Raw genomic sequence first — 19,596 nt, 5'->3', positions numbered from 1 at the left:
ATGCGTTGTATGCAGGTGCGCAAAAATAAGAAAATAGGCAGAGAGTTGCGCTGGAGTTGCGCAAGAACGGTGCCTCATGCACAAGCCAACCCACGCGTACGCGTGGGGTAAAAATCGGCGTCAATGGGTGATTTGGCCGAGAGTTGTGCTGCCATGGTGCTGGTATTGTGCGTTTAGCACAACCAGTAGTCACGCGTACGCGTGACCGACGCTTGTGCGTCACCTGGACTTTGGCCCTCCCCGCATACGCGTGGGTGACGCGTGTGCGTTGTACGCGCCGTGTCACTTACTCAGCGCGCCGCCCAGGTTGCTTTCTTTCATTCTTCTTTTCTTTTTCAAATCCTTATTCTTCCTCCTTTCTTCTTCCATATTTCTTCTTCATTTTTTCTACTTCTTTCCTCCTTCTTCTTCCATTCTCTCACCACCACCGGCGGACTACCACCGGAGACCCCAACTCCAGTAGCTACAATTTTCTTTTCTTTTTCTTCTTCCATCCCTACCCCACTTCTCTCATTCTTACTTCCATTACTCCCCTATTTCTAACGTCTCAGGTTTCCCTTCTCTTCTTCCCTTCTACTTTTTCATTCTACTTTTATTTATTGCATTTGATTATTTTACTTATTTTTTTTATATTAGCTTTGTTATTTTTAATTCCTTTTCCATTCTTTTTTCTTGCATTTTTATGTTGGTGTTGGAGCTTTATTTGGGTCATTATTTTGCTATATTTTAACTTATGGATATTATGAGGAGTGATTTGACAATTTACATTTTAATTTGGATCTCGTATATGCTTGGATTAATTACTTCACTTCCTATTTTTAAATTGCATACTACGTGTTTGTGAAAAAACTTTCATGGCATTTGAATTTCTTGTCTATTTTATTCTTACTCTTTAATGCCTCTTTTTCACAACCCTTGCAATCCATGTAAGTTAAGTATATTAGTCATTAATTGTCAACATTCACGTGCTGATTATTTCGTTACATGTGATAATTATTGTTGCTATCGATGCTTGAACTATGCTTCTCATGCCTATTACTTGCATGCTTTTAACCCTCTTGCATCTAGTTGTTATGATATGCCTTAATAATTTTAATTGCTGTCCCATGTGCATGTTGTAGCTACCATGAATTCAAGACATTGTTTATTTCCTTTGGCATTTATTATCACTTGGACTTTCTTCCTTCTGGTTTTTAGCTATCTATATTTGAGACTACTTCTCTTTCTTCCTCCTCCATGGATGGCCACCAAGAAGGGGAACGGAACACTTCTAAATGGGAAGACAAACGAGTCCCGCAGCACACTCTTTGAAGAAAGTGCATCAGTTGTAGCAACCCGTCCACTTGCACGTCTTCGCATGCACCGAGGATGGTACAATCTTTAAGTGTGGGGAGGTCAATACCGACTTCCGCGGGTAACTACTTTCTGACTCAACACCAATGTTTAATTTTTTTTGTTAAATTAGTTGTTGCATTTGCATGTTCGATTGCATGTTTGTTTGATTTTGTGCATATTTTACCACTACTTGGTTGAAGTAAGATTTTCTTTCTCAAGAAACCTTTTATAGCATTTCACTAATTTAAATCAAAATTTTTGTTAAACTTGTTTGAAGATTTTTAATTTGGAACATGGTTTTAGAGCTCGAACACACAAAACCAGTGAGATTTTGAGCCTATTTGATTGGTTGCATTTTATCAACCAATGTTTTATTTTGGTGTGTGTTGTTCTCTCTAAAATTATGATCTTTGTCTTGCTTAATTCTATATTTCCATTGTTTGATGTATGCATGCACTTATATGATTGAGGCCTTGTTTCACTTTAGCTTACATACCTATATGGCCTTAACCTTTCATTATCCCTTGCAAACCAATTTTGAGCCTATTTTACCCCATTTATTCTTTACCTTATCACATCACTAACTCTAAGCGGAAAAAAATAATGTCTTTAATTTGAATCCTTGGTCAGCTTAGACTAGTGAGAGTGTTCAAAATTTAAGTGTGGGAAAATTGGGTTTAGAAATATTTGGTTTGAGAATTGGGTATAGTGTATATTTTTGGTGAAAATGTGAACAAAAAAATAGTTGAGCACATATTCTTGTATTCAATACATTAATCATATGCATTGAAAAAAATAAAAAAAGAGAAAAAAGAAGAAAAAGAAAAAGCAATAAAAAGGGGACAAAATGCCCCAAGTTAAGTAATAATATCAATGCATATGTACTGTACTACATTTGGGATGGATGAATATGTGGTAAACACAATTAATAGGTAGTTAGATTTTGCATTGTAATTACATGGATTGTCTTAGGTTAGGTGATAAGTTTAGGTTAATCAAGGATTCAAATTTTAGTCCACTTAACCAAATACATTCCTACCTTGGCCCTAACCCCATTATAACCCTTAAAAGACCTCTTGATATGTGTATCTGTGCATTAATTCTTTGTTGATTGGTATAAGAAGAGCAAGCCTTGGAAAGTAAGATTAGTAGAGAATTGAGAGAATAGAACCTTAAACACTTGAGTGATTAGAGTGTATACACTTCTGGTGAGGGTTCGATACTCGATTCTTTGTTCCCGACTTTCAAGAGCTATTTTCTTCTGTAAGTCTATTTGTACTTCATTTTTATGATTTGAATTAGTGAAATCTAGTTCATATTTGTTTTTGAAAGGTTTATTTACTTTTCACCAAGTAGGTAAAAGCATTTTTCATTTAGCTGCATTCATATAAATAGGTTGTATTTCATACATCCTACCATTTTGCCTTCACTCTTTATAGCTTCCATTGAGCTTAGCATGAGGACATGCTAATGTTTAAGTGTGGGGAGATTAATAAACCGCTATTTTACGGTTTATCTTGTGCTTAATTCAGTAGATTTTACCCATTATTCTCACACTTATTCATAGAAACTGCATGTTTTACATTTTCCTTCCTAATTTTGTGCTACGATTGAAAACATGCTTCTTTGGCCTTAAATTTGCTATTTTTAATCCTCTTATTACCATTCGATGCCGTGATATGTTTGCTGAATATTTTCAAGGTTTATAGGGCAAGAATGGCCTAGAGGATAGAAAGGAAGCATGCAAAAGTGGAAGGAATACAAGAAATTGAAGGAATTGCAAAGCTGTCAAGCCTGACCTCTTCGTACTAAATCAGACATAACTTGAGCTACAGAAGTCCAAATGAGGCGGTTCCAGTTACGTTGGAAAGCTAACATCCGGGGCTTCGCAATGATATACAATTTGCCATAGTTTCCTTGCTGATTAGGTGACGTGTATGCGTGCATAATGCGTATGCGTGGATAGAGAGGCAGACAAGTGACGCGTACGCGTGGGCGACGCGTACGCGTGACGGAGCCACGTGCTGTACGTATCAGAAATTGCTGGGGGCAATTTCTGGGATGTTTTTAGCCCAGTTTCAAGCCCGAAAACACATATTAGAGGCTGGGAGTGGAGCAGAATCATTCATTCAGACTTCATTCAGATTGTAGTTTTCTAGATCCTCTCTCTAGGATTTAGGGTTTATCTTAGTTTTAGATTTATTTCTTCTCAATTTCAGGTTCAATGTTCCTTTAATTTAGTTCTCTTATACTCTCATTTATTCTAGTACTTTGGTTTATCTATTCCTCTTGTTTATTTCTCTATTTTCCAATTTAGTTTATGGATTCTCCATGTTAAATTCAATTTCCTTATTAACGCAATTTGAGGTATTTTATGTTTATTACTTCTTCCTTCATTTGTTTTCATTGATGTCTACAATTGGTTGCTTAGATTTAATATTCTCTTATTAATTTTCTATGTTTTTATTTTGTGCCTTCCAAGTGTTTGATGAAATACTTGGGAGGATTTTAATTGAGACTTTTATGTTCTTGGCTTGGGATGGTAACTTAGGAACTCTTGAGTTACTAATGTCCAAGTAATTGATGATTGGAGCCATTAACTCTAGTTCTCACTAATTGAATTAGTGGAGAGCTGGGACTTATGGACTTGGATTGATATAGCTCATTTGACTTTCCTTTACTAAGTTAGAGGATGATTTAATGGGATTGATCCTTGCAATTATCATGTTGTGGTTAGTGATAAGGATAGAGATCCTTGACCTCCAAACCTTTCCAAGACCACTTTTTGTCATTTGATTTCCTTTGCAATTTACTTTTCCTGTTCTCTTATTCAAAACCCCAAAAAGATAAAATCTCATAACTAATAATAAATACACTTCCCTGCAATTCCTTTGAGAAACGACCCGAGGTTTGAATACTTCGGTTGTTATTTTTTAGGGGTTTGTTACTTGTGACAACCAAATTTTTGTATGAAAGGATTATTGTTGGTTTAGAAACTATACTTGCGACGAGAATTTATTGTAAAATTCTAGACCACACAAAATCCGTTCATCACATATGCCTCAAAAACATTATATTCGGCTTAGTCGAATTACACCACCACCGAGAAAGAGCTTTTAGCTATTGTTTTTGCATTGGACAAATTTCGACCTTATTTGCTAGGCTCTAAAGTGGTGGTGTATTTGGACCATGCCGCTTTGAAATATTTGCTAAAAAAGAAGGAGTCAAAGCCTAGGCTCATTAGGTGTATATTACTTTTGCAAGAATTTGACTTGGAGATCAAAGATAGAAGTGGGTCCCAAAATCTAGTGGCAGACCATTTGAGTCGGCTTGAACATTTAACTCCTATCAATGACTCATTTCCCTTAGATACCTTGCAAGCAATATCCCAAAGCACCCTTTGGTTTGCCCCGATAGCTAATTACTTGGTTGCTCACGTTTTTCCCCCACAATTTTCAAAGCATCAAAAAGATAAATTGAGAAGTGATGCTAAGTATTATATTTGGGATGATCCACATCGGTGGAGGCGTGGGGCAGATCAAGTAATTAGAAAGTGTGTGCCAGAATCTGAGTTCCAGCCTATCCTTCAATTTTACCACTCATCTGAGAGTGGGGGTCACTTCGGCCCGCAACGAACAGCGAGGAAGGTTTTAGACTGTGGATTCTGGTGGCCTACTTTATTTAAGGATGCCAACCAATTTTGCAAATCCTGTCATCAATGCCAGAAATCTGGAAATACCTCACAAAGGGATAAGATGCCCCAACAATCGATGATTTTTTGCGAGATTTTTGATGTTTGGGGTATGGATTTCATGGAGCCATTTCCAAATTCCAATGGGTTTGTGTACATATTGTTAGTAGTGGATTACGTCTCTAAATGGGTGGAAGCAATTCCTACCCGTTGCGACGACGCTAATACCGTTGCTTCATTTTTGAAAAATAACATTATTTGTAGATTTGGGTCACCACGAGCAATCGTGAGCGACCAAGAAACCCATTTTTGAGGCATCGATGAAAAAGTATGGGGTCATTCACAAAGTTTCTACAGCCTATCACTCCCAGACCAATGGGCAAGCAGAAGTATCCAACAGGGAGATTGGTGCGCAGAAATTGTGATTACACTTTAATTATGTAAAATTCATCGCTCTTTCTTTCCCTGGTAATGGCGCCAAAAACATGATGCCAATACCATGGTTCACAACTTCGCACAACTAACCAGCAAGTGCACTGGGTCGTCCAAGTAATACCTTACGTGAGTAAGGGTCGAATCCCACGGAGATTGTTGGTATGAAGCAAGCTATGGTCACCTTGCAAATCTCAGTCAGGTAGGGTTAAATGTGATTGGATTAGATAATTAAAAGGTAAATAATAAAGGATAGAAATACTTATGTAATTCATTGGTGAGAATTTCAGATAAGCGAATAGAGATGCTTTTGTTCCTCTGAACCTCCGCTTTTCTGCTATCTTCATCCAATCAGTCTTACTCCTTTCCATGGTTGGCTTTATGTGATACATCACCATTGTCAATGGCTACTTTCGGTCTTCTCTCGGAAAAATGATCCAAATGCCCTGTCACGGCACGGCTAATCGTCTGGAGGCATCACCCTTGTCAATGGTTTCATCTTATCCTCTCAGTGAAAATGATCAACGCAACCTGTCACGGCACGGCTATTCATCTGTCGGTTCTCGATCCTGCTGGAATAGGATTTACTATCCTTTTGCGTCTGTCACTACGCCCGACAATCACGAGTTTGAAGCTCGTCACAGTCATTCAATCATTGAATCCTACTCGGAATACCACAGACAAGGTTTAGACCTTCCGGATTCTCTTGAATGCCGCCATCATTCTAGCTTACACTACGAAGATTCTGATTAAGAGATCTAAGAGATACTCATTCAATCTAATGTAGAACGGAAGTGGTTGTCACGCACGCGTTCATAGGGAATGATGATGATTGTCACGTTCATGACATTCAGGTTGAGGTGCGAATGAATATCTTAGAAGCGAAATAAGATGAATTGAATAGAAAACAGTAGTACTTTGCATTAATCTTTGAGGAACAGCAGAGCTCCACACCTTAATCTATGGAGTATAGAAACTCTACCGTTAAAAATACGTAAGTGAAAGGTCCAGGCATGGCCGAATGGCCAGCCCCTCTAAAACGTGATCACAGGATCAAAATACAATCCAGGATCCAGGATGTCTAATACAATAGTAAGAGGTCCTATTTATAATAAACTAGCTACTAGGGTTTACAAAAGTAAGTAATTGATGCATAAATCCACTTCTGGGGCCCACTTGGTGTGTGCTTGGGCTGAGCTTGAGTGCTGCACGTGTAGAGGTCCTTCTTGGAGTTGAACGCCAGCTTTTGTGCCAGTTTGGGCGTTCAACTCTGGTTTTGGATCCTTTTCTGGCGCTGGACGCCAGATTTGTGCAGAGAGCTGGCGTTGAACGCCAGTTTGCGTCATCTAAACTTGGCCAAAGTATAAACTATTATATATCGCTGGAAAGCTCTGGATGTCTACTTTCCAACGCTATTGGAAGCGCGCCATTTTGAGTTCTGTAGCTCCAAAAAATCCACTTTGAGTGTAGGGAGGTCAGAATCCAATAGCATCAGCAGTCCTTCTACAACCTCTGAATCTGATTTTTGCTCAAGTCCTTCTAAAATTTTGGCTTTTTGCTCTTGCCTCTTGGTTTTAAGAGCTTTTGGCTTTTTCTGCTTGCTTTTTCTTTTTCTTTCTATTTTTTTTTTGCCTATTTTTTTTTTCTACAAGATTTGTTCTTTGCTGCTTTTTCTTGCTTCAAGAATCATTTTTATGATTTTTCAGATTATCAAATAACATGTCTCCTAGTCATCATTCTTTCAAGAGCCAACATATTTAACATTCTTAAACAACAACTTCAAAAGACATATGCACTGTTACAAGCATTCATTCAGAAAACAAGAAGCATTGTCACCACATCAATATAATTAAACTAAGTTCAAGGATAAATTCAAAACTCATGTACTGTTCTTTTGAATTAAAACATTTTTCATTTAAGAGAGGTGATGGATTCATAGGACATTTATAACTTTAAGACACAGTTACTAACTACTAATGATCATGTAATGAAGACACAAACATAGATAAGCACATAAAATAGAAAACGAAAAACAGAAGAAATAAGAACAAGGAATGAATCCACCTTAGTGATGGTGGCATTTCCTTCTTGAGGAACCAATAATGTCCTTGAGCTCTTCTATGTCTCTTCCTTGTCTTTGTTGCTCCTCCCTCATTGCTTTTTGATCTTCTCTTATTTCATGAAGGATGATGGAGTGCTCTTGATGTTCCACCCTTAGTTGTCCCATGTTGGAACTTAATTCTTCTAGGGAGGTGTTGATGTGCTCCCAATAGTTTTGTGGAGGAAAGTGCATCCCTTGAGGTATCTCAGGGATCTCTTGATGATGAGCTTCTTCATGTGCCTATTGAGATCCATGAATGTGCTATCTTGTTTGCTCCATCTTTTTTTCTTAGTGATGGGCTAGTGAGATGAATCTTTCCATCTTTCCATCTCTTTCTTGAGGTTTCTCTGGCCTTAGGTGCCATTGATGGTTATGGAAAAACAAAAAGCTATGATTTTACCACACCAAACTTAGAATGTTGCTCGCCCTCGAGCAAAAGAAGAAAGAATAGAGGAAGAAGAAGAAGATATGGAGGAGATGGGGGGATGTGTGTATTCGGCCATATGGGTGGGATTGGGTGGGAAAGAGATATTGAATTTTGTAGGTAAGTGGGATGTATGGATGTGAGTGGTGAATGGAAAACAGAAGGGATGATCATGAATGGAGAGAGAGGGTGAGGTAGGTGGGGATCCTGTGGGGTCCACAGATCCTGAGATGATCCTGTGGGGTCCACAGATCCTGAGGTGTTCAAGGATTTACAACCTTGCACCAAATTAGGCATGTAAAATGCCCTTGCACATAACTTCTGGGCGTTCAACGCCAGGTTGGTGCCCATTTTGGGCGTTCAACGCCCATTTGTTGGCCATTTCTGGCGTTGAACGCCAGAACCATGCTTGTTCTGGGCGTTCAGCGCCCAGATGCTGCCCATTTTGGGCGTTCAGCGCCAGAACCATGCTCTGTTCTGGCGTTGAACGCCAAGCAGATGCTTCCTCCAGGGTGTGATTTTTCTTCTGCTGTTTTTGATTCCGTTTTCAATTTTTATATTTATTTTGTGACTCCACATGATCATGAACCTATAAAGACATATAACTAAGAAAAATATAGTTAGATAAATAAAAATTGGGTTGCCTCCCAACAAGCGCTTCTTTAATGTCAGTAGCTTGACAGTGGGCTCTCATGGAGCCTCACAGATGTTCAGAGCATTGTTGAGACTCTCCAACACCAAACTTAGAGTTTGGATATAGGGGTTCAACACCAAACTTAGAGTTTGGTTGTGGCCTCCCAACACCAAACTTAGAGTTTGACTGTGGGGGCTTTATTTGACTCTGCTTTGAGAGAAGCTTTTTATGCTTCCTCTCCATGGATGCAGAGAGAGGTCCTTGAGTTGTAAACACAAGGTTGTCCTCATTTAATTGAAGGATCAATTCTTCTCTGTCCACATCAATCACAGCTTTTGCTGTGGCCAGGAAAGGTCTTCCTAGGATGATGGATTAATCCTCTTCCTTTCCAGTATCTAAGACTATGAAATCAGCAGGGATGTAAAGGCCTTCAACCTTTACTAACACGTCCTCTACTTGTCCATAAGCCTGTTTTCTTGAATTGTCTGCCATCTCTAATGAGATTTTAGCAGCTTGCACCCCATAGATTCCCAGTTTCTCTATTACAGAGAGGGGCATGAGGTTTATTCCTGAACCAAAGTCACACAGAGCCTTAAAGATCATGGTGCCTATAGTACAAGATATTATGAACTTTCCAGGATCCTGTCTCTTCTGAGGCAATGTCAGTTGATCCAGATCACTTAGTTCATTGATGAACAAGGGAGGTTCAACTTCCCAAGTATCAATGCCAAATAATTTGGCATTTAGCTTCATGATTGCACCAAGAAACTTGGCAATTTGCTCTTCAGTAACATCTTCATTCTCTTCAGAAGAGGAATACTCATCAGAGCTCATGAATGGCATAAGGAGGTTTAATGGGATCTCTATGGTCTCTAGATGAGCCTCAGAGTCCTTTGGTTCCTCAGAGGGAAGCTCCTTATTAATCATTGGACGTCCCAGGAGGTCTTCCTCCTTGGGATTCACGTCCTCCTCTCCTTCCCTTACAGGTTTGGCCATGGTGCTTATGTCAATGGCCTTGCACTCTCCTTTTGGATTTCTCTTCTGTATTGCTTGGGAGAGTACTAGGAGGGATTTCAGTGATCCTTTTACTCAGCTGGCCCACTTGTGCTTCCAGATTTCTAATGGAAGACCTTGTTTCATTCATGAAACTTACAGTGGCCTTAGATAGATCAGAGACTAAGTTTGCTAAATTAGAAGTATTTTGTTCAGAGTTCTCTGTCTGTTGCTGAGTGGATGATGGAAAAGGTTTATTATTGTTAAACCTATTTCTTCCACCATTATTAAAGCCTTGTTGAGGCTTTTGATCCTTCCATGAGAAATTTGGATGATTTCTCCATGATGAGTTATAGGTGTTTTCATAAGGTTCACCTAAGTAATTCACCTCTGCTATTGCAGGGTTCTCAGGATCATAAGCTTCTTCTTCAGAAGAAGCCTCTTGAGTACTGTTGGATGCAGCTTGCATTCCATTCAGACTCTGAGAAATCATATTGACTTGCTGAGTCAATATTTTGTTCTGAGCCAATATGGCATTCAGAGTATTAATCTCAAGAACTCCCTTCTTCATAGGCGTCCCATTATTCACAGGATTCCTCTCAGAAGTGTACATAAACTGGTTATTAGCAACCATGCCAATGAGTTTTTGAGCTTCTGCAGGCATTTTCTTCAGGTGAATGGATCCACCTACAGAGGTATCTAATGACATCTTAGATAACTCAGACAGACCATCATAGAATATATCCAGGATGGTCCATTCTAAAAGCATGTCAGAAGGATACTTTTTGGTCAGTCCTTTGTATCTCTCCCAAGCTTCATAGAGGGATTCACCTTCTTTCTGTCTGAAGGTTTGAACATCCACTCTAAGCTTGCTCAGCTTTTGAGGAGGAAAAAACTTGGCTAGGAAAGCCTTGACCAGCTTATCCCAAGAGTTCAGGTTATCCTTAGGTTGAGAGTCCAACCATACTCTAGCTCTGTCTCTTACAGCAAAAGGGAAAAGCATGAGCCTGTAGACTTCAGGATCTACTCCATTAGTCTTAACAGTATCACATATCTGCAAGAATTCAGTTAAGAACTGAAAAGGATCTTCAGATGGAAGTCCATGAAACTTGTAGTTCTGCTGCATCAGAGAAACTAATTGAGGTTTCAGCTCAAAGTTGTTTGCTCCAATGGCAGGAATGGAGATGCTTCTTCCATGTAAATTGGAATTTGGTGCAGTAAAGTCACCAAGCATTCTCCTTGCATTGTTGTTGGGTTCGGCTGCCATCTCCTTTACTTGTTCGAAATTTTCAATCAAGTTGTCTCTGGATTGTTGTAATTTAGCTTCTCTTAATTTCCTCTTCAGATTCCTTTCAGGTTCTGGATCAGCTTCAACAAGAATGCTTTTTTCTCTGTCCCTGCTCATAAGAAAGAGGAGAGAAAAAGAAAAGAAGAGAAATCCTCTATGTCACAGTAAAGAGGTTCCTTATTGTTAGTAGAAGAAAAGAAGAAGAGAAAAATCTGAACTCAGAAAGAGAGAGAGAGAGGGTTCGGATTTTTGGTGGGTGAGGGAGAGATGTTAGTAGATGAATAAATAAATAGAAAAAGATGAGAGAGGGGAAATTTCGAAAATAATTTTTGAAAAAGAGTTAGTGATTTTTGAAAATAGTTTTTGAAAAGGGTTAGTAGTTTTTTTTTTCGAAAATTCAAAATAAAAATAAAATAATTAGTTAATTAAAAAGAAATTTTTGAAAAAAAGGGGGAAGATATTTTCGAAAATAGAGAGAGAGAGTTAGTTAGGTGGTTTTGAAAAAGGTAAGAAACAAACAAAAAGTTAGTTAGTTAGTTGAAACAAAAATCAAGTTTGAAAAGATAAGGAGTTGGGGAGTTAGAGAAGATATTTTGAAATCAAATTTTTGAAAAAAGACAAGATAAGAAGATATTTTTGAAAAGATATGATAGAAATTAGGTTTTGAAAAAGATTTGAATTTTTAAAATCACAATTAATGACTTGATTCACAAAAAATCACCAGATATGATTCTAGAACTTAAAGTTTGAATCTTTCTTAACAAGTAAGTAACAAACTTGAAATTTTTGAATCAAAACATTAATTGTTATTGTTATTTTCGAAAATTTGGTATAAAAATAAGAAAAAGATTTTTGAAAAATATTTTTAGAATTTTCGAAAATAACTAAGAAAAATAAAAAAGATTTGATTTTTGAAAAAGATTTTGAAAAAGATAAGATTTTTAAATTGAAAATTTGATTTGACTCATAAAAACAACTAGATTTTTAAAATTTTTGAAAAAGTCAAATCTAATTTTTGAAATCATGAGAGAAAAGAGGGAAAGATATTTTTTTGATTTTTGAATTTTTTATGATGAGAGAGAAAAATTAAAACATCATTTTCATGTTTTTCTCTTTTATTTTTGAATCAAAACAAGGGATGCATGCAAGAACACTATGAATGTCAAGATGAACACCAAGAACACTATGAAGATCATGATGAACATCAAGAACGTATTTTTGAAAAATTTTTAATGCAAAGAAAACATGCAAGACACCAAACTTAGAATTCTTTAATGCTTAAGCACTAAAAATTCAAAAATGCATATGAAAAACAAGAAAAGACACAAAACATGCAATTGAAAAGATCAAACAAGAAGACTTACCAAGAACATCTTGAAGATCATGAAGAACACTATGAATGCATGATTTTCGAAAAATGCAAGATGCATATGCAATTGACACCAAACTTATAACATGACTCAAGACTCAAACAAGAAACACAAAAATATTTTTGATTTTTATGATTTTCTAATTTTTTTTTTGGATTTTTCGAAAATTATTTTGTAAAAGAAAAATAAGGATTCCAAAATTTTTAATATAAATTCCAGGAATCTTGCATTCTTAGTCTAAAGCTTCAGTCCAGGAATTAGACATGGCTCACTAGCCAGCCAAGCTTTCAAAGAAAGCTCCGGTCCAAAACACTAGACATGGCCAATGGCCAGCCAAGCTTCAGCATGTAAATCAGGAACAGCAGCAGGTGGATTAACAGCAACTAGCTTGCTCTTGATAACAAATTACAAGCCTCAGTCCAAATGAATTTAGACATGGCTTTATAGCCAGCCAGGCTTAGCATGCTTCGTGAAACACTAGATTTCATTCTTAAAAATTCTGAAGAAAATACATTTTTGAAAACATTTTTATATTTTTTTTTTCGAAAACAGATGAGAAAATTTTGAAAGATTTTTGAAAAATTTTTGAAGAGAAAACAAAAAGAAAATTACCTGATCTGAGCAACAGGATGAACCGTCAGTTGTCCAAACTTGAACAATCCCCAGCAACGGCGCCAAAAACTTGGTGCGCAGAAATTGTGATTACACTTTAATTGTGTAAAATTTATCGCTCTTTCTTTCCCTGGTAATGGCGCCAAAAACATGATGTCAATACCATGGTTCACAACTTCGCACAACTAACCAGCAAGTGCATTGGGTCGTCCAAGTAATACCTTACGTGAGTAAGGGTCGAATCCCACGGAGATTGTTGGTATGAAGCAAGCTATGGTCACCTTGCAACTCTCAGTCAGGTAGGGTTAAATGTGATTGGATTAGATAATTAAAAGGTAAATAATAAAGGATAGAAATACTTATGTAATTCATTGGTGAGAATTTCAGATAAGCGAATAGAGATGCTTTTGTTCCTCTGAACCTCCGCTTTCCTGCTATCTTCATCCAATCAGTCTTACTCCTTTCCATGGTTGGCTTTATGTGATACATCACCATTGTCAATGGCTACTTTCGGTCTTCTCTCAGGAAAATGATCCAAATGCCCTGTCACGGCACGGCTAATCTTCTGGAGGCATCACCCTTGTCAATGGTTTCATCTTATCCTCTTAGTGAAAATGATCAACGCACCCTGTCACGGCACGACTATTCATCTGTCGGTTCTCGATCCTGCTGGAATAGGATTTACTATCCTTTTGCGTCTGTCACTACGCCCGGCAATCATGAGTTTAAAGCTCGTCACAGTCATTCAATCATTGAATCCTACTCAGAATACCACAGACAAGGTTTAGACCTTCCAGATTCTCTTGAATGCCACCATCATTCTAGCTTACACCACGAAGATTCTGATTAAGAGATCTAAGAGATACTCATTCAATCTAATGTAGAACGGAAGTGGTTGTCAGGCACGCGTTCATAGGGAATGATGATGATTGTCACGTTCATGACATTCAGGTTGAGGTGCGAATGAATATCTTAGAAGCGAAATAAGATGAATTGAATAGAAAACAGTAGTACTTTGCATTAATCTTTGAGGAACAGCAGAGCTCCACACCTTAATCTATGGAGTGTAGAAACTCTACCGTTAAAAATACATAAGTGAAAGGTCCAGGCATGGCCGAATGGCCAGCCCCTCTAAAACGTGATCACAGGATTAGAATACAATCCAGGATCCAGGATGTCTAATACAATAGTGAGAGGTCCTATTTATAATAAACTAACTACTAGGGTTTACAAAAGTAAGTAATTGATGCATAAATCCACTTTCGGGGCCCACTTGGTGTGTGCTTGGGCTGAGCTTGAGTGCTGCACGTGTAGAGGTCCTTCTTGGAGTTGAACGCCAGCTTTTGTGCCAGTTTGGGCGTTCAACTCTGGTTTCGGATCCTTTTCTGGCGCTGGACGCCAGATTTGGGCAGAGAGCTGGCGTTGAACGCCAGTTTGCGTCGTCTAAACCTGGCCAATGTATGGACTATTATATATTGCTGGAAAGCCCTGGATGTCTACTTTCCAACGCAGTTGGAAGTGAGCCATTGCGAGTTCTGTAGCTCCAGAAAATCCACTTTGAGTGCAGGGACGTCAGAATCCAACAGCATCAGCAGTCCTTCTTCAACCTCTGAATCTGATTTTTGCTCAAGTCCCTCAATTTCAGTCAGAAAATACCTGAAATCATAGAAAAACACACAAACTCATAGTAAAGTCCAGAAATGTGAATTTAACATAAAAACTAATGAAAACATCCCTAAAAGTAACTAGATTCTACTAAAAACATACTAAAAACAATGCCAAAAAGCGTATAAATTATCCGCTCATCAGAGATCAAGAAAATCTTAGAAAATGTGGTTAACCCACAGAGGAAGGATTGGAGTTCTAGATTGGGAGATGCATTATGGGCCTATAGGACTGCTTACAAGACCCCAATCGAAATGAGCCCCTTCTGTATTGTTTTTGGGAAACCTTGCCATCTTCCAGTTGAAATCCAACATAGAGCCTATTGGGCGGTGAAGAATTGAAATCCGGACTTAAAGGGGGCGGGAATGGAACGTAAGCTCCAGTTGGAGGAATTAGAATGCCTTAGGTTGGAAGCATATGAGAATGCTCAGTTTTACAAGGAAAAAGCTAAGGCATTCCATGACCAGAATATTAGGAGGAAGAGCTTTAAGATAGGTGATGAAGTACTTGTGTACAATTCAAGGTTGCGATTGATGCCCGGGAAATTAAGACCTAGATGGGACGGGCCGTTTAAAGTGGTAGATGTCAAGCCTTATGGAGTGGTGGAAGTGATTCACCCTGTCAACGGAGTTAAGTTCAAAATCAATGGTCATCGGGTGAAACTTTATCACACTCAACCCAAGAATGCCAAGGAGTTGGAGATTTTCCTCCTTGGGGAAGTTTCTAAGTGACCAATGAAGCCATGCAAGTCCAACTTAGGACTCTAAACCAAAGTGCTTGGTGGGAGACACCCCACCATGGTAACATTGTTCCAACTTTATCTCTTGTTTATATTTTTTTTAATTATTTACTTTCTTGTGATATAATGATTAGCTTAGGTTTGGTTTGATGATTTTCAGTTGAATAAGTTAAATTGCTTGTGGATTATGAAATTGTGCTTATTTGAATGATTTGGGGTTGGTATGTTGATATGCTAAGGGTAGGAACCTTAGTTTTGAAGAGAAAAAATTATTTTCTGAAACAGGGCATCTGTGCATGCGCACCATGCTGTGCGTATGCACAAATATACATTTTTCGCCATCTGTGCGGCTGCACAAGCCTGTGCGTCTGCACATCCCTTGACATGCCCTCTGGTCGCAGTGTCAGCACGGCCTGTGTGTGCGCGCTGCCCTGTTTTCTCTGACCTGTGCGTGCGCACAGCTGCGTGCGTACGCACACGTTCCCCTTCATGCTTCATTTGTGTGGTCGCACAGACACGTGCGCCCGCACTCTAATTGAAGACCCATCTGGTGGGAGTGAGGGAACGACCTGTGCACGTGAACAACCTCCCCCATTTTTGGCTTCTATGCGTGCGCACGGATCTGTGTGCGCACACACACTTGATTCTGTCCTCAAGCATCTCTTAAAAAAAAGAGAGAGCTCTTCTGTGCACGCGCACGCTTTTGTGCGCCCGCACGTCTTAATGCAACCTCTCTTGTCAGAGCGATCGCACACTGTGTGCGTTCACACCCTTCTAAGTTTTGCTTTCTGTGCGTCCGCACAGGCTCCTGTGCGTGCGCACAAATCACGTTCTGGGCGTTAACAGAGCAACCTGCCCTGTTGAGAGGCAGCTCTTCTTTTCTTCTTTCCTTCTTTTCTTCATTGCTGCCCTTTTTCTCTTCTCTGCCCAGCTCCGCCGGTCCCTGCCGCCGGCCACTTCCGCCATTAGCCCACCGCTGGCGACCGACCACCCTCTCTCTCTCTCTCTCTTCTTCTCTCTTCTCCTCTCTTCCTTTCTTTCCCTTCTCTTTTCTCTCTTCACCACCGGTAAGTTCTCTCTTCCGGTGCTTTTTCTGGCGAACCCAACCGCCGTGATTTCACAGTGGCTATAAGAAGTGCCATTGTTTCTCCCTAGTTCTTGTTCTCTTCAACCTCTATACGTAAGGTTCTTGTTTTTCTTTTCTTTTTATGTTAATATTTTTGCAATTGTTTTCATTTCTTTTATGTTGCTTAGGTTAAATTTATTGCTTTCTTTGTTCTTTCTTTGTATTGCAAAGTGCTGTTGCTTGATTGTTGAGTCAGTTATGATCAAATTAGAGCTTAATTGCGATGAACTTGCACATTGCATGCCTGATAAATCACTATTTTATGGTCTATCTTGTGCTCAATTGAGTGATTTTTATCAAGCCTTTGCACACTTATTCATACAATTTGCATGAGTTTACAATTCCTTCCCAATTTTGTTCTATGGTTGAAAACTTGCTTCCTAAGCCTTTAAATTGTGTATTTTAATCCCCCGTTATACCATTCGATGCCGTGATCTGTGTGTTAAGTGTTTTCAGGCTTTATAGGGTAGGAATGACTTAGAGGATGGAGAGGAAGCTTGCAAAAATGGAAGGAGCACATGAAATAAAGGAGACAACCAGTGAGAAGAAACGCGCACGCATGGCTCACGCGTGCGCGTGAATCGGAGTTCACACTGCCACGTGTGCGCGTGATTGACGCGTATGCGTGACATGCGCTACCTGTAGAAATCGCAGAAAATGCTGGGGGCGATTTTGGGATGATTTTGGACCCAGTTTTCGGCCCAGAAATACAGACTAGAGCCAGGGAACAAGTAGAGATTCAACACACATTCTCATTCGCATAATTTTAGTTTTAGTTTTTAATCTTAGAGAGAATTCTACTACTTCCTCTATGTTTTATTCACATTCATAGTTTTAGAGTTTATGCTTTTGATTTGGATATTGAGAAGAGTCATTACCTCCGTCGAAGTTGCTGTTATTCTAGTTTGTTTCCTTATTCCTTTACTCTTTCATTGCCCATTAACCCTGTTCAGATACGTATGTTTATGATTTTGGGATTTATTAATTGAAAGAATTACTGTTACCTTTAATTAATTTTCAGCTCCTATTTTATTTAATTTATCATGTCTTCTTCTTATATGTCTGTGAACGTTGTATTCATGTCAATGGAGTAGAGTCCCAACTTGATTTGGGGGTTGATTAAGAGGAGACACTTGAGTTGGAATACTCAAGTGTCAATCTTAATTGGAAGTTGTTGGCTAATTCTCTATTTACTAATGCTGATCCTTCCATAGGAGAGGATTAGGACTTGCGAATAAGAGTTAGCTCAATCACTTGACTTTCCTTTATTTAGTAAGGGTTAACTAAGTAAAAACAACAACCTCTTGCTATTACACTTGGAAAAAATCCAACAAGGATAGAACTTCCAATTAATCTTCCCCCGGTCAAGGCTTTTTATTCTGATTATATAAATTCTCTTGCTAATTCATATTGCTTTAATTTACAATCATTTATTTTTCTGTTCAACTCTTAAAATTTCTCAGAAAATTCCTGACTGATAAAATAGAACTCTTTTGTCAACTCGTTGGGAGACAACCTGGGATTCCTACTCCCAGTATTTTTATTCTAAATTTGTGACAACCCTTCTAAATTGATAAGTGGATTTTCGTTGGTTGAGAACTGTATTTGCAACGCTGTTCTTATTATAAATTCTTAATCGGCAATTTTCCGCTCGTTCAATTTTTGGTGCCGTTGCCGGGGAGTTGTAAGTGTGTGCTAATTTATTGGTTGGTGTACATATTTTAAATTTTTGCATATTTTATTTTATTTTATTACCATGAGCTGTTTGTTTCTTTCATTGAATGACGCGTTCGCTGCCTGATCCGAGCTTAGCCGTATTTGATCCTGAAATTAAAAGAACTATTTCATGTATTAGGCAAGCTCGGCGTAGGTTAGCCTCTGAGGGTGGTGAAGTGGTTACTACCAATTCATCAGTCTCTTCTGAGGGCGAATCTGAAACGCCATCTGAGGAAGAAACAAGCTCCTCTTCTACTGATTCTGTTGATTTACGTGCAGGTAATATGGTGGAGCCCAGAAGGATTCCTCTCGAGGAAGCAGGAGCTCCAGACTTTACACTGCAATCGTATCAAGTGCGTCACCTAAATCTGGCTGCAGATTTTGAACTGAAGACTACGCTAATTAAATTACTGCCCAAGTTTCATGGCTTACCTGCTCAGGAGCCCATAAAGCATGTTAGGGATTTTCAAACATCCTGCTCAACTACTAGGTGTCATGGTGCAGATGAAACTACTATTTAGCTATATGCCTTTCCGTTTTCTCTTGAGGGAAAGGCAAGAGAGTGGTTCTACACTCAACCTAAAGCAGTTGTTACTAACTGGGATCTGCTCAGAAGGGAGTTCCTGAAAAAGTACCTTCCAGCTGAAGTTACAGACAGACTGAGGAAAGAAATTTCCTGCATTATTCAAGGCGAATCAGAGACTCTTTATGAGTACTGGGAGCGCTTCAAGAATCTCCTAGATTCATGCCCCCACCACAAGATTGACCAGTTGGTGTTGATCAGCTACTTCACACAAGGCATGAAGCCTCAGGATAAGACTATATTAGATGCTGCAAGTAATGGTTCTCTGAAGAAGTACAAGACGGCGATAGAAGCTTGACAGCTAATCACCGATCTAGCTGAGTCTACCTGGAATGTCAGGCACATTAACAACCATCCCAAGGCTATTGCGGAGGTTTCGTCTAGTACTAAGACTGCTGCTCTCACACAGACTTTGGAAGAGATGACCAACATACTGAAGCAGCTACAGCTGAATCAACAACAACCTCAGCCTCCCCCACAACAACAGAGTCAACAGTTGGTTCCTCAGAGAGTTTGCGGAATATGTGCCTATTATACTCATTACACTGATGAGTGCCCGTAGCTCTAACAAGAAGATAACACCTTGGCAGCTACTCACAATTTCTATGACCGCCCAAATCAAGGATACTATTAACAAGGTGGCAATTATAACCAAGGTGGAAGCTACAATCAAGGTTGGCAAGATAACTCCAACCAAGGCTGGAGAGATAATTCCAACCAGGAATGGAAGGACAACTACAATAGAGGAGGCAGAGACAACAGTGGGAATCAGAGGTAGAACAATAACAACAACAACAGACAGTAGAATCCTCCTTACCAACAGCAAAACCAAAACTAGCCTTACAGAGCACCTCACCAAAGACAGTCCCAAGCGCCTCAGAACAACC

General features: G+C 39.0%; 1 protein-coding gene and 1 non-coding gene across 2 annotated transcripts; both read left to right on the top strand.

Annotated features, from left to right (window-relative positions):
- Positions 1 to 10,373: 10,373 nt before the first annotated feature.
- LOC148551056 (small nucleolar RNA R71) lies at positions 10,374 to 10,481 on the top strand. The gene has a single exon (XR_015892959.1). It is a non-coding gene; the product is annotated as a small nucleolar RNA R71 (small nucleolar RNA).
- A 4,429-nt stretch (positions 10,482 to 14,910) lies between these two features.
- LOC107607185 (uncharacterized) lies at positions 14,911 to 15,276 on the top strand. Its single transcript, XM_016309161.1, has one exon. It carries the CDS (start codon positions 14,911 to 14,913, stop codon positions 15,274 to 15,276), a length of 366 nt encoding a protein of 121 aa, XP_016164647.1.
- The last annotated feature ends 4,320 nt before the right edge of the window (positions 15,277 to 19,596 follow it).

This window comes from Arachis ipaensis, chromosome B7, assembly GCF_059453495.1.
Source record: "Arachis ipaensis isolate K30076 ecotype BB chromosome B7, ASM5945349v1, whole genome shotgun sequence".
Lineage (NCBI taxonomy): Eukaryota > Viridiplantae > Streptophyta > Magnoliopsida > Fabales > Fabaceae > Arachis > Arachis ipaensis.
The sequence above is the reverse complement of the archived record's forward strand: the minus strand, read 5'-3'. Positions and strand labels throughout refer to the sequence as shown.

Coding starts and splice junctions, on each gene's coding strand:
- LOC107607185 (XM_016309161.1), top strand. CDS start 14,911: ATGGAACGTAAGCTCCAGTTGGAGGAATTAGAATGCCTTAGGTTGGAA.